Genomic DNA, 15,000 nt, shown 5'->3' with positions numbered 1-15,000 from the left:
TGAGTGCATGTGTATGAGTGTGCGAGTGAGTGCATGTGTGTGTGTGAGTGAGTGCATGTGCGTGTGTGTGTGGGTGAGTGCATGTGCGTGTGAGTGAGAGAGAGAGAGAGATACTGATAATGAATCAGTCGGTGTCACTCACTCTGTGACAGACACCAGGTTCTCCTGTGATGCTGAGGCCTCGTCTCTGAACTTGTCCCCAGGCAACAGTGGTGTGGGCAGCTCCGCCTCTTTCCTGCGGGGCAGGTTGAATAGCCGCCATGGTGCGTGAGAGTTGTCCTCCTCCAGGTGGACCGCTGACCCCATGTACACTGTGGGCTCAGGAGGCTCTGAATAACCCGAGGCAGCAGGGTGGGGATGGGGGTGGTGCGAGTGGAAGTGCTGAGTCAGACCCTCTGGCCCTCCGGGCTCATCGCCGCCACCCTTCACCCCAACCAGGCAGGGCTCTGGGGGCGGCTGGTAAAAGTGTTGGCCGTTTGGGGTGGAAGGGTTCTTCATGCCCTCCCCTGACTCCTCGCCACGTTCACAGGGATGGGGGCTAAGTGGTGGGGGTTGGGGGGAGTTTGCCAGGTCTGATGGCCCAGTGCTGACCCCCCCACTGTGAAGCTGAGGGGCTTTTTGGATGGCGGACACTTCCGCTGAACGGATGGTAGTAAATCTTGCGTCATCCTGGCCCCTCATGGCCAGTCTTTGGCCTGCTGCTGCCTCGGTCTCCATAGAGGCGTCGTCACAGGTCAGGCTTCGATGATGGAAGGGAGTCTGGGGTCTTTTCTGCTGCTTGTCACCTTTTTCTAGCTTCTCCCCACCTGCTTTGTGCTTGGTAGGAGGCTGCAAAGGCTGGCCTGCAGACTGAGCCTGGCCAGTGGCGCCACCTGCTCGCTGCTTCACTGTCTTGTATCTACAGGGGAGACAACAAACATGATTAATATGGACAAATGGATTAATATCAAACCCTGCAGGTGCATCGTGAAGATCTTCACTCCATGTAAAACTCGTCACATCTGGTTCTCCTAGAAAGGATGTTGCTGACTCTAAACACTTGACCTGCCAACGGCAAAATGAGCCATCCCCACTCACTCAAACTGCCACCTACACCCGACATGAGTCTCTTGGGGCAGCTTAAGTGTTTCTTTAGGCTCTCTGGTTGTTGGGTCACCACTGTCTGTTATTGTTGTGGTTATTTGCCCGGGCGTTGAGGAGCGAGCTCTGCCCAGGTACTCGCATCTCGATTAGCTGTCAAGATCAGTCCTGATATGGAAAGCGTCCGTGCAAGAGACAAAGCTAATGGCCAATAAAACTGTCAGCTTCTGGTTTCTGTGTCGCTAAATGCTTCCAAAAAAATGCACACGGCCCATCTGACAGGCCCGATCCAGCCCTCAGGCTCCCCTCCCCCTGGCTGGAGGGAAGGTTTCCCAAATAAACTCAAATGTATTCTTTCATTTACATCAAACCATCTGCTTGGTTACATTTGAAAATAACTTTTTTTTAACCAGAACATAGAGGCTTTTTATGTTGCGCATCTCATTGTGGTGGTGAATAAAAGCATACAGAGAGTAAAAGGCAACTATGAGGAAATAAACTGTGTTTTGTATTCATGATAAAAAGAGTATAAAGCAGTGCAACTTGTGCTTCTGCACATGAAGGACCAGCCATGACTTCCTGATGCATTCAGGTACACCTGATCACCTCCCAGAGCTACTCAGGGAGTACCCAGGAATTTTGTTTAAAACAACAAAATTCATGTGTGTCATTTTCTCATTTCTCTATACATAAATTACAGTTTCCAACCTTCCAAATTAAAAAAAAAAAAAATCGTTAAATCACAAATACTATCAGTAGTTTGAGTGCAGCAGGATGAGAAGGAGTCTTGAGGTTCATTCCCATATGGACGTGTGCCAGCGAGGGAATTCGGTGAGGCGGTCTGAGGCCGGAGCCCCCCCCCCCCCCCCCCCCCAACCCCCATCACTTTTGTGGAGATGTGACCATGACAGACATTTCATGACATCACTATTTTGGTTGTAACATTGAGCTGCCAGATGGCAGGTTGTCCTCCGACATCTACACACCAAACAGAAGAACTTCCCTCATGGAGAGGAGGTGGGCGTTCATTTCCCACCCTGTGTGAATGTTCATGTTCTCTCCAGCTATTAGGCTGGTTCAGGCTCCCATTGATGAGGCCACTGAAGCATTCAGAGATCAGCTCACTGCTGATTTACATGCACCCTTGTGAGGGAAGCAGCTGTGGTTCGACAGCACAGATGATACACTAGATCCTCACTCAAAAACCAAACAAGAAAAGTCTGTCAGTGAATGTTTACTACAGGAATTGAGTGACTCGTGAGGCTGACGTTTTACAACAGGCTGATAAATAATCCAAGGCGTGCTGATGGAAGCTTGCCTGACAAACAATGAATGTAACAAATTTGTCTGTCATTGACCTGCATGTTTCCAGCATGATGGCATTTTCTTGGTGCCCTCTAACAATAAGTGCACACCAATCTGCCTCAGAGGATGCAACCACCTCCTTCTTAGAGGCACAATTTCAACGGTAGGGAAGTGTGTAAGGTGCACTTCTTCGACCGCCAAGGAATCACCAGCGCTCCATCAGAGGTCAAACTGCTTTCTGACTAAAGTGATTGGCCCTCAGCGTGAGAATCAAGTCAGACTTGGAGAAACACAACCAAGAAGAGGTTCAGCAACATTTCAATACACCTCTACTCTGTTTACTTGTCAAACATCAAACCTTGAGTAAACTCGCAGGTATTTTGCTGACTAAGCGCCTCTGTGGACAGATATGTGCGATGCCTGTTCATGGTGAAAGTGACTGACCTGGAGCAGCTGCAGTACGACCTCTGTGACGGCTCCACGAAATCCCACGCTCCCATTTTCTCAGTCCGCTCCTCCTCACATGTACCATTGGTTGCCGCTGAGAACTTCCGCCTGACACAGGAAAAAATACAATGAACAAGCACACACAATTGTAATTTTTCCATTTTCTTGAAAGTGAAAGTAAACATCCAGCCTGTCTGGTAGTGTTTGGTGTTGTACAGAGGTGAATGGTGAAAGTCTGCTGAGGGTGACTTCACTGGCCTGCTTGGAGCAATAATATTTTGGTGACAAGCTAACAGCTAACTACAGCTGACATTCTCTGCTTGGTCAAGGGGCAGCAGATCCCGGGGTGCTCCCAATGTGTCAGATTCACTGATGGTGAATAATTCACAAGACCAAGGGACAAAACTGCAAGCTATTTTTCATTTTAATGACTAGTGATTAGCACTTCTATCTAGGTTTCATTTTGTTTTAGTGTATGAAGGCAAAATAAAGCAGATTTTATGATAGTTTGGCACGCGAGACATTAGTATGGCAACATTTGAAGAAGGTGTGAGAAATGAAGAGCACCAAAGGGAACAACATGTATCAGAAGGACAGGAGGACATGGCGTCAGGGACTGTCCAGGACCTTAAAGGGGACTTGTGAGGCTCACATCAGCTCGGGCTGTCGCATCCGGAGCTCTACACGATTCACAGTTGAAAATAGTCTTGACTTTCTGCCACTAACTCTCTCCACAACCCCGACATTCAGCCATTTTACCCCATCCCCCACTAAACTCCCTTCCCTCCTGAAAAGCCCACATTCTTGTGATAGGCCAACTTCTGGAAGCCTGCTGAGGGGCATCACCCAGGTTTGTTTGCCTCATAGGTCCCCCTGAATTTAAAATTGTTATTAAAGGTAGTTTTGTGTCTGATCAGTAACCCTGCGTGCTGAACTAGTAGGTCCTGGTCCCTCCCGGTCCTGGTGATCAGCCCAGTGTTTGCCACTGTGGAGGGACACAGCTTGTCCATCTCAGGACAGAGGAGAGCTGATGAAACTGCTCAGTGCTGCTCACTGGATGACTATCAACTGCACTCCTTTTCTTTGTGGTGGCTCTGTTCTTTAAGAGGTGTGGAAACTTGGTGTCACAGCAGACATAAATCAAATGATTGTATGAATTCATGGTGGTTCATTGACAGCCCCGTGAATGGATCTGTGCTACCTGCTGCAGCCCTTCTCCCTGTGCACAGCTGACCTTTGATCAAGGCCATGAACAGAATGGAGTTTGAGGGACCCAGGTCTGGGGGACAATGCACACTTACTTGTTCTGGGCTCTGTTGACATTGCACTCTTGCCAGACATGCTCCACCACCTGACCAGCAAGCCGGCGAGGAATCTTGCCTCCATGGTGGCTTGTTGTGTCCACGCTGAACGCATCAGACATTGAAGGCATCTTAACCAACTTCTGGGCTGAGTGAGAATCCACTGCAGAAGGAGAGAGGCAGCTTACTGGACCATTGACAAAAGATTAAATGCTGCCCTGTAGTTGAGAGAGCGTGACTCTGCAACTGAGAGGCTGTGTTCTGGATCCATGCTGTGTTTACCTGTGTGCACCTCCTCAGGCGATGTAGGAGGAGTGAGGGTCACTAAAGACATGGCGGGCTCTCGCTGAGAAGCAGGCACTTGGTGGCCACCCGAGTAGACGGCAGTGCAGTTGGAGGACCCCACGGGGGCCACAACAGGAATGTCTGACTGGGGCACCAGCACCAGGCAGGCTGGATACACCATCCGCACACCACCTACACACACACACGCACGCACGCACGCACGCACCCACACACACACACACACACACGCGCGCGCACACACACACACACGACATAGCAGTCATCTCTAGATTTGAAACAAGTACAGATGAACAATAATATCATCATGTCATTTGCATCAGCAGACATTGGTCCGTTTTTCAAAAATATGTCATGAATATATCATCATATGAATATATCAGGGTTATAATTGTAGAGTAATATAAACACATCAAATCAACATAATGAGGAAACAACAATAACTACATGATTATGGGATTTATATTTTGAATACAAAGAAAACTTAAGTTTTTGAAATTAACAGAGTTTGAAATGTGAAAATCCCACAAACCTGTTTTATACAAATAACGTTGACATTGGAAAATACTGACTAAGTTTTAAAAAACAGTTTTAAAATATCAACATATCAATACCGGCAAAAAGAATCTGGCATCTGTAGAAACCAGTTATCTTATTAAGATTTAACAAAACAAAAAAAAATGTTTGTCAAAGTTATGAAATAAAAACTGACCAACGAGGACCTCTACAGAGGCCAGAGAATCATCTTCCCAATCCATGTCCTCTGACACACCCTCCTTGGCACTGGGGCTGATGGGGTAAAACTGGTTCCACTCCTCGATCAGCTTCTGGGTGGGTGGGTCTGACATCTTGAATGACTGGCCAGTCAGCGTTCCATTCAGGCCAAACGGACTCAGGATCACTATTCAGAAGAAACATTGAGGAGGACAGAATGAGAGGCTGATCTCAGCAGATCAGACCAGCATCCTGGTCCTGACCCATCTCCTTTCCTACACCGGTAGGCGCCTTGCTCCTGCTCTCTCATCATTTTTCATCTTCACCACAATTTAATCCTTAATGTCCTGACAATCTTTCTTTTCGTTCTTTCTGTCTTTCCAATACGCTTTCCTTTCTTTGCCATTCTACCATTTCCAGCCGAATCGGCAGCACTCTGCCCTTTCCGGAGCGCCGCTGGACCCAACCACTCCCATCTGACTCGCCAAATACTTACAGAGCAATCCAGACTCCAATTATTGGCAAGTGGCGGCCTCTCAGAGGCCATAAACAGAGGTTTATAAAAAGGGCCATTCCTCTGCAAACACACTTCACTGCATAGACATGTGGGAGTCATAGAGGGCCCATCAGTGTGTTACAGAAAGACTGCAATCCATCAGCAGACGCAGAGAGCATGGCAGACCAACATGCATAATGCATGGCAGCACAAAGACACATGCAACCTGTTCTGTTTCAGCCTGAGCGTGCGCGCGTGTGTGTGTGTGTGAGCATGTGTTAATGTCCTTCTCTGCTCAGCTTTTTCTAGAGTGCCATTATGATACTAGATGGTCTCTGTCCCAGGGTATCGATTGTGTGAGCGGACCGTACAGCAGCTTCCAGGATGCCCACGTGGTGGAAGACAATGGGAAGAAAAGAGAAGGAAAAGGAGGATGAGGTGCATCAGCCGTCTTTGCATGGTGACGCCTTTTTCTTAAGAAGGTGCAGCTGTTGAGTTCGCCCTCGCAAACGTGCCAGCACTTACAGATCCAACCCCTCTGGATATTTCAGAAAGGTGACTGGCAGGTGGCGGAGTAAGATAAGTACCGAGTGCTGAGAATCACCAGGCCGGGTCGGTGGCTGGAGAATTAACAGTCTTTGTGCTCTCATATGAACTTGAGTGGCCTTGTAAAGTAGGGCTGTGGTAAGTAGCGTTACCTCCCGGTGCCTCACGCACCACCACGCCATTTCACTCTGACATCATGCAATATGATACCCTTAGCAAGGTACGACTACATGAACATCCAGACACATTGGCCACTGCAGGGGAGTCATCACTGAATATCAAATGCAACACTTTTGAAAATTTCAAAATGGAGCCGAAAACACGACGGTGTACCAGCAGCGTCGTCTAGTCATGCCCATAGCACACGATAATGATGACTCAGCAGACGCACTGATCAATACGATCTCATTCAGGATTTCCATTCTAACAAGCTGCAACAATACTGGCAAAGTTGCACAGTTGGAAAATACCACGGAACACACTGAATGTAGCTTCCGTGACCTCGATGAGTCATGACATGACCATATATGGTGATATATCTGTTGTAGGAGCTGGAGTATTGATACGGGATCCTGATTATATACTGTGGGATTGATTTTATTACACAGCCGTATTTCAAACATTTTAAGGCGAGGCCCTGAGACGTGTCTGAACCAGACTTTGTCCTGATGCTTCTCCGCAGAGCGAAGCGCCACCTCAGCAGAAATGACCCATCACACTGAAGAGCGAAGGCTTTTTTATGCGGCTGTGTTCCACAGCATCCAGCAGTGGCCGATCACATTAACCTGATTACATTCAAACGTGTTCGTTTCTGCAATTCTCTCTGTACACACACACGCAAGACCTAAGGTTAGTTGTGGAAGATGGATCCAATTCATCCCAATTATGGAAAGGGTTTACAATTTTCCCCAACGCATCCTGACACCCCGTCCTCCCCATCTCCCCCTCTCTTCGACCGTGAGTGCCTCTCTGGCTCCCTGAAGACATGTCAAATGCGCTCAGATCAGTGTAATGGGCTGAGAGTTCATTACATTCACTCTGCGCCCTTTTATGAGGTCACATCCTGGAGAGGTCTGCCTGCTGGAGCGCTCGGCCGCACACGAAACCAAGCTTGGCAGAGGTGGGGGGGGGGGGGGTGGATGGACCGCGGGGATTGAAGTCAGTCCCTCCTCAGCGTTACCCTTGGTTAGCCAGGAGAAGAGACCCTTTTGCGGTGAAAACACACACCTGCTCAAAGAATGATCCCACAGCCGGTGCTTACATTAAAACACACTATACACACACAATCACACACTCCTGGCTGCTTCTTAGGAGCTTATGTAAATCGGCGGCCCCTCCAGGGATGCTTGAGAGCACTTCCAGTGGGTCCAACCACAATTATTAATTGAATTTTTATAGTAAAAACAACTGAGAATGAAGGCAATTTAAGTGAAGCAGTGTAACCACACAACAGACAGAGAGGAGGGGTGTACCTGAGGAAGACTTTATTTGGGCAATTCCTGAACTACAGTGCAGAGAGGATCAAAGGTAGCCATTAACAGAGTGATCAAACCAGCCTCGCAGTTGGTAAGTGTGCGTGTGTGTGTGTGTGTGTGTGTGTGGGGGGGGGGGGGGGGGGGGGGCATCATCATCCTGAATTAATTCTGTTAGATTCATGGCAGCTCAGTGATAACAGCTCTACTACATACCGCAATCTTCTTGTCTCACTTCAAGCTGGGGACCTTTGTTGTGGGCGTTAACTGTAATAATGGCGTTCCTTCTGCTGTCTCCATCGTAGAGGGTCTGATGGAGGGAGGGGCCGCTGTTACTGTCACGTCACCAGGCACTGGGAACACTCCCGCCTGGCAGCAGGGTTAGCCTCAGGATAAGGAAGCTTTCTACTCCTCAACGACGCCTGACACGCCCACTGACGGGGGACCCCCCACACGCAATGTGAACCTACACTCACCTCTATACGTTTCATCAGCGCAGACCCTCTGGATGCGGTCAACAAAACCCTGCACACCCATTCAACATGATCACACCCATCAAATGTTCTAGGGTCACTACCATATTTATCTGGCGTACATAACTGCATTTCTAGACTTTCTAGAAGTGTTTTTCATTTTAATATTGCAGTCATTTTCATAAGGTCTTGGTTGTTTGAGTGTTCGCACCTCGTATACAAAGACGAAGTCCTTGTACGGTTGAATATGTCACTGGAGATCAATCTGACCCAGGGAAATGTGAGCTGGTGTGTCGTTCACCAGCAGCCCTCCGCGAGCTTGAGCATGTCTACATCACCCTAAGCCAAAGAGCAGAGCAGTCCAGGTGCCACCCTGCTGGCGAAGGAGGCTAAGAGCACGCCGGCGCCCTGGAAGCCTTCATCGCTCACCCCTGATAGCAGCAGGATAACTGCTATATCACTTTATCTTGACAGCGTCGCTCAGGAAGCAAATCACGTCCCATCCAGCACAACATCAGTCAGAATCCATATTACGGTTAATAAACTGACATTATTATGAGTGAGTGGAAATGCAAGCCTGATGGTTTGGGGATTACATAGTGTTTGGTCTGGGATTGGGCAATGATGGGATATCATTAGAGGCATAGGTTTTTATAACTCCCCTCCACTATAATTTAAAGTGACTACAGAGGCCTGTCTTGATAACTGGCTCCAGGCCAGGCTGTTATGAGAGACAGGCTGATGGAGACATTATCTTTGGCAACAGCTACAAAAACACACACTTTACTATTTACTGAACTCAAGCATCACACTCTCATCCTCACCGTGAGAACTGGACTTTTAACCCTAGCAATCTAAAACATGCTCTTGAAAGCCGATTTTCCTCAATGACTCTCACATACTTTACATCCTCGTGGCAACAGGTTCCAAGCTTGAGTCAAAAGTTTCTGGGAGCTAAATGGACTCCTGGGATCCTGAAGATTCATCTCTACTTCATGATGTGCAAAAGGCTTCTGCCTCCCAAACAAATTGTGAGTAGAAATGTTGTACTAAAATATCAAAATACTGCAAGGCTTTGGTGATGAGATTAGTCACAGTTAAATGGGCTTCCCAGAAGTAAAAGTACATCCGCCTAGAAGCAAGAAAATTATCTTTCCACATCATTCTTGGCACGAAGTTTTCTTTGGCTTCTCTTTCACAAGTGGGACCAACAGGCCTCTCACCCCTCACATCTGTCTGTTGATTTATGTTGGTACAGCACCATTTTCTACCCCTTATACATTTAACTTGGCAGTACAAACATTTACTGGGATCAGTGATACAACGGAAACTGTATCCGTCTCAATACAGCAGGGCTCCAGACTGCCACCAAACGGCAACATTTGGTGACCAATTTATGAGCGAGTGCAAGTAATTTTCCCATGCATCGCTCGTGCTTGCACGACCTGCAAATCACCTGACCTTTTTTTGTAAATGCTAATAAAAATGGAGGGAAGGAGTCCACCAGTGTTGGTCTATGTGTGTAATGGGGAGGGTGCAGGGGGACTCACCAGTGGGGCCGTGTCATCTACACCATGAGCCTTGCTATCATCGCTCTACACCATCACCCAGTCAACAACGGTGAAATGAACAATGCAGGCATTTATCCACCAGTGCCGGGAGTCCCAGTAGGGGGTGTGGCATGACCGTCACAGACCCATAACAATAAGAGCGTCTCCACAATCTGCCATTACTAGACACCGTTCACATCGCGCATCCGTAGATGTTCCATCTGTTGGAATTCTAGGCTGAGAAACACAATGAATCAACCAACCTCACACAGACTAAACACAGCGCACACGTGGCTCCGTCTTCCCTTCACTTCCACAACGTGGTGTCGTAAAACAAAACGTTAGAAGCACCGACAAGTCAGAGTCGATCTGCTTATGCTAACCTAGTGTTACCTTGTTGATAGGAGGGTTGACTTGGCGTTTTCTGTCATTAACTACAGTTGGCATAAACTCTTTTAAACATTATATCAGTTGTAGATCATTGACAGGCCTGAAAACTTAACAACATCTGGTCCAGGTTCATAAAACCACCCGCTGGTGTGTTGCAACAGCAGCAGTCCAGGCGTTAGCTATTTACGTGCCAGTTCTTCATACGCAATCATCATTTCTACTCTGAATAAGTTGTGGAAGTCCAAGAGACACTGCAAAACTTGACCAAGTTGTGTGTGTGTCCATAACATAACCCTGTGGTGGATGAAATCATGTCGTAGGAGCTCAGCTCATTCACAAACACAACTGTTCAGACTGATCCAACGACCAGGCGTCGAGTGTCAACCCTGAGTGGTGTCCAGACCCAGCGTCACACAAATTCACCTGAAGAACTGAATAATTAATGAATCCTAAAGAACAACATAATAAACTGTAACTTTTGCGGCAAATATGGTCCAAATCACACAGAAAAAAACAAGTATGGCATCGAACATACATGACACACCTGAGAAGAACAAGACATGCAGAGGCATGAGCGCTGCTGCATTGGTGTCAGCAGATGAGACGATCATGAAACTTATTCTTGTGTATTTCACCTGCCTTGCACTGCGATTTACGGTGCAGCCCTTCAATTTTTAGCTTGCACTCCAACAAATTCTCAGTCAGGGGCTACAGCACTTGTAGTTTTAAAAGCTAATCTAAAGCCCCGTACTTATTTATAAATCCAATTTTTAAAAAATACATTTTTTAGTACAGCTACAGACACTAAAAAAGAAAATCACAGTGAGGATCTGCAGAGTTTGCTATATTTTCAGTGGTGATGATGTGTTCTTCCAGTTAGGAAAGTTCAGACATTCCAAATATTTAGCGCCACTGAATCAAATGTAAAGCCGATGTCACAATAACCACCACACACAAACGTGCAGGTGATTTCAGAGCAAGACTGCAGACTGGTGTTGATGGGGAGGGGCATTAGCTGATGGTCGAGAGACATTAGCTGTTAAGTAAGAGAGCGAGTGGCACAGCCAGCAATACCATCCAGTGTTTATCAGTCAGAAATTAAACGATCCAGACCAAGCGTGTTCCTCCTCATGCTGGGAACCAATCAAACCACCACAGAAATTTGTTGCAGCGGTGATAATAATCTCTCTCTATGAGCGTTTCATGCTTCCATGATTCACTCAAGAGAACTTGACCACATCCACACACCGGGGCCTGGGCTCCTCCTCAGTCCACCTGAATCCACACTGGAGACACCCGGAGTCACTTAAGCTCTCAACGGGCCTGACAACCTGACCTGACCCGGCCCGCAGGTTTTAAAGCCCAAACCTTGCCCAGCCCAACACACAAACATGAGCTATCAGTTCGAACCTCAGGTCTGGCCCCGCCCTTCTCCATGATGTGTGTTGCAGGCAGCAGCCAGCCAGAGACTTTCTTTACCAATGATTCGTTTTTTGAAAAAAAAAAAAAAACTGTCCGACCTGACCCGACCCACTTGCATATTTTTTTGACCCAGACCCACAGGTCCCATCATGTTTGTCGGCCCGTTCAGAACTCTAGGAGTCATAGCTCCTCACCCTCTTATATCATTTGTTGCTAACATTAGCAGGAGCTACATCCATCCTTTGTTCACCCTGGACAGGTCACCAGTCCATGGCAGGGCCAACACATAGAGACAGACAACCATTGGCTCTCCCAGCCACGCCTACGGTCAATTTAGAGTCTGGATTAACCTGGTCCCTCTTGATGTCTTTGGACTGTGGAGGAAGCTGGAGTACCAGAGAGAACCCAGCAGGAACAGGGAGAACATGGAGACTCACCCAGAAAGACCCCGTGCTGCAGCCGGGGCTCCACCCACAACCTTCTAGCTGGGGGGCCACAGTGAGGACCACTGCTTCACCGGGCCGCCCGTGTTACACAATGTTAAACTAAAAAGAAAAAAAAACCTTGTGTTGATTAAAAGATTATCATCCTATATATCTAAATGCCTTTCAAGACTTCATGAGGATCAGAGGAACATTTCTGTCAGAACAAACTGGCTATTTAGCGCAACAAAAGGTACTTCCTCATTCCTGAGCTGCAGGAGATCAAAGACTCTCCTGAGCTGAACAGAGCTGAAGCTGCAGTACTACTGACAATTAGGGCTGAGCAATGTTATCGATTCTGCGAAATATATCGATATTTTGTTTGATGTGTCAAAGCATTTTGGGTTCAAAAACAAAAAGGAAAGCAAAGATTTAGACAAAAGTATGACGGTTTACAAGCTGTGTCACACAAACGTGAAGTACTCAGGAAGTACCACCAACCTGCGAGCCTCCTAAAACATCACCACCCGGACAAGGGAATGCTACCTGAGACCGAGCCCACGAAGCTGCGGCGCGTCCCGAAACGAACCACGCTGGACAGTGACGGCGTCCATTGCTGCTTTATTAGTCAGGATTTGAGAGCTTACTGGGTGGTGGCAAACACCGGCTTGAGGCGCCTGGTGAACGCGATGGAGCCCCGCTATGCTGCTGTCACCTGCCAATTGAATTATTGGCTGCCATGGTTTATTTTTGGTGAAGCTGGTGGCTGCACTGGCCAGCAGCTCCCTCCTGTGTTCAGTATCCAGCTAAAACGCTGCCTCAGAAGGCCTCTGGCTGCACTTTAACTCTCAATGTTCACTTTTCTAAAGCTTGAAAGCTACAATTTGCACTCAGTTTCAATAAATGAAACTAATTTTCTCACCACATCTTTGATTCATTTTGTCCAGCACTTGCGAGCTGCCAGTCAGAGCCTCATGTTGTGTACTTGATGCTTTCAGTTCAGTTCGTTCAATCCAAGTCAACGGAACTCACAAGATGTCACCAAATCACTTTGTCCTTTAAAACCTCTCAGAAAAGCATGGAAGTGGAGCGAATCGTGAGCCGAATATCACGTATCGTATTGTGAGATTAGCGTATCGCTACAGCCCTGCTGACAACCAGCAGCACCATAGTTATGACAACTGTAAAATACACACCAGCATGTGTATCATGACATACAGTAAATGTCTGAGGGACTCCGCTGCAATCTGTAGCTGATCCTGACCTTGTGTTTGAAATGAGCAAGTCAGAGACTGCCCCCCAGCAAGCACAGTTTTGGCAGCAAACAACCACCAAAAAACTACAGCAGTTCTACTTTCTTCCCAGAAAACCGACCACAGCTCACAAAGCCTGTCTGCTCAACTGTCACATGCAATCTTCCAGATGCCGTGGCTCAGATCTGCCGTAAGCTGGCGGGAGGTGGTGTGTGTTGCTCCAACTCCACCAGCAGGTTGAACCAAAGTGGCACGTTGGAGCAGGACACATGCTGTTTGTCTGTGTTTATCCAGGGACTGACACTTATACTACACACCAGGATGCAGTACATGATAGTGGCCCAAAAGGAGAGGTGACTGCAGTGTAACATGTTGGCTTCATTAGCAGGAGCAGGACCCACCTTGGAAGGGGCTTGAGGCCTGCTGAGCCAGCGTGAGGTGCTCCTCAGTCAGATGGTAGATGGGCTGGTGCTGGTTGATCTCCACGCTGGTGCACACATTGCTCTCCCCGTGTAAGAAGAAGGTGAAGGCGCAAGAAAGGTGTTCACTATGAAGAAGAAGAGGAGGAGAGAAACAAAGAGTGACATGAGTTCATTTTTCTAAAGACAGTACCCCTTGCAGTGAGTCACTGGAGTCTGACTGGTGTCAGGTGGAGAAGACAGACGACAATCAAGGTTCCTGCTCACAGACGTTGGAAGGGAGAGGTTAGAACCAGCCATGATTGGTTCCCTCTTCTCACCCATATTCTACCTCAACTGACATGAAGATGAAAATGTAGGAAGATACACCCTCATAAAAGCAGAGCATCCGTCAGTGAGGCGGTCGCGCCTCAGATACCTGCACTCTATCATGAACTGTTCTAATTATCACATCACTATGATGATGTCAGTCGGCACCTGCTCCATCCTGTGAGTTTAATGATAAATACAAACTCAGGAGTTTATTATCACGTGGTAGAGCTGACAGAATCCGTCACTAGAAAAAAACTCAGACCAACGTGTAATCTGACTATGAATATTCCTAAGACTTAGAAGTCTTGAAAAGGAGGAATTTGCATTATCATGTGATTATGTCAGTGTCATAAAGTGCTCGTTAAAAGACAGTACCATTGCTATCTCAACAATATGTGACACAATTTAGCTTCCAACAAACTGTTATCGCGACGCCCAATGACCCAGTGCTCGATGAAACAGCCCAGAGAAAAACACCGAATCCAACTGGCAGCAACCAAAGATTGTAAACTAGTCAAAGGTACTGAGGCAGCAAACACCACACACTTCGTTCCAGTGCAGTTACTGTGACCACGAGAGGCAACTCCTCATCTCCTCGCAATGGGAAGAGGCTCAGTCAGGTTGATCAGAGCTCAAAAGCCTTCGTGTACCCAGGAGTGGGAAGTGGGGAAGACTGTAGGTTTGAGGCAGGAAATTGTCAAAAGAGATTTCCCAGAAAATCAACGTAAGTTCTCATTTGCACATGACACCTTCCAATGGGAAAAGCAGGACCACTTCTGGGAAAGGCAGCATGAGTGAATGAGGCTCAAGTCAACACAGAAAAGCTGAGTGCAAGTGTGCATTGTGAAGTGTAAAACAAAGCCAGTCCACTCAGCTACAACTGTACCTTCTCTCTACCCAACAGCCACTGCTAACAACGCCTGCCTGTGCCTGTACGACCATCACACAAGGCGAAGCCTTTACTGTCATTGTACATAGATACAGTGAAATGTGTCCTCCGCATTTAACCCGTCCTCTCCAGAGCCGTGGGCAGCCACCAGGGCAGCCACCAGGGCAGCCACCAGGGCAGCCACCAGGGCAGCCACCAGGGCAGCC

General features: G+C 47.6%; 1 protein-coding gene across 1 annotated transcript in view; it reads right to left on the bottom strand.

The window, feature by feature from the left end:
- The window catches only part of med13a (mediator complex subunit 13a), a 94,792-nt gene that overhangs the window by 34,207 nt on the left and 45,585 nt on the right, over positions 1-15,000 (bottom strand). Inside the window, exons 4-9 of the mRNA XM_086179212.1 lie at positions 13,576-13,721; positions 5,149-5,337; positions 4,416-4,610; positions 4,134-4,296; positions 2,830-2,940; positions 143-898 (exon numbers count right to left, since the gene is read on the bottom strand). Of these exons, the coding sequence (XP_086035338.1) occupies positions 143-898; positions 2,830-2,940; positions 4,134-4,296; positions 4,416-4,610; positions 5,149-5,337; positions 13,576-13,721 (1,560 nt within the window). The remainder of the gene's footprint in view (positions 1-142; positions 899-2,829; positions 2,941-4,133; positions 4,297-4,415; positions 4,611-5,148; positions 5,338-13,575; positions 13,722-15,000) is intronic.

This window comes from Aulostomus chinensis, chromosome 15, assembly GCF_037954235.1.
Source record: "Aulostomus chinensis isolate RoL2024-O1b breed Wild chromosome 15, RoL_Achi_v1.0, whole genome shotgun sequence".
Taxonomy (NCBI): Eukaryota; Metazoa; Chordata; class Actinopteri; order Syngnathiformes; family Aulostomidae; genus Aulostomus; species Aulostomus chinensis.
The sequence above is the reverse complement of the archived record's forward strand: the minus strand, read 5'-3'. Positions and strand labels throughout refer to the sequence as shown.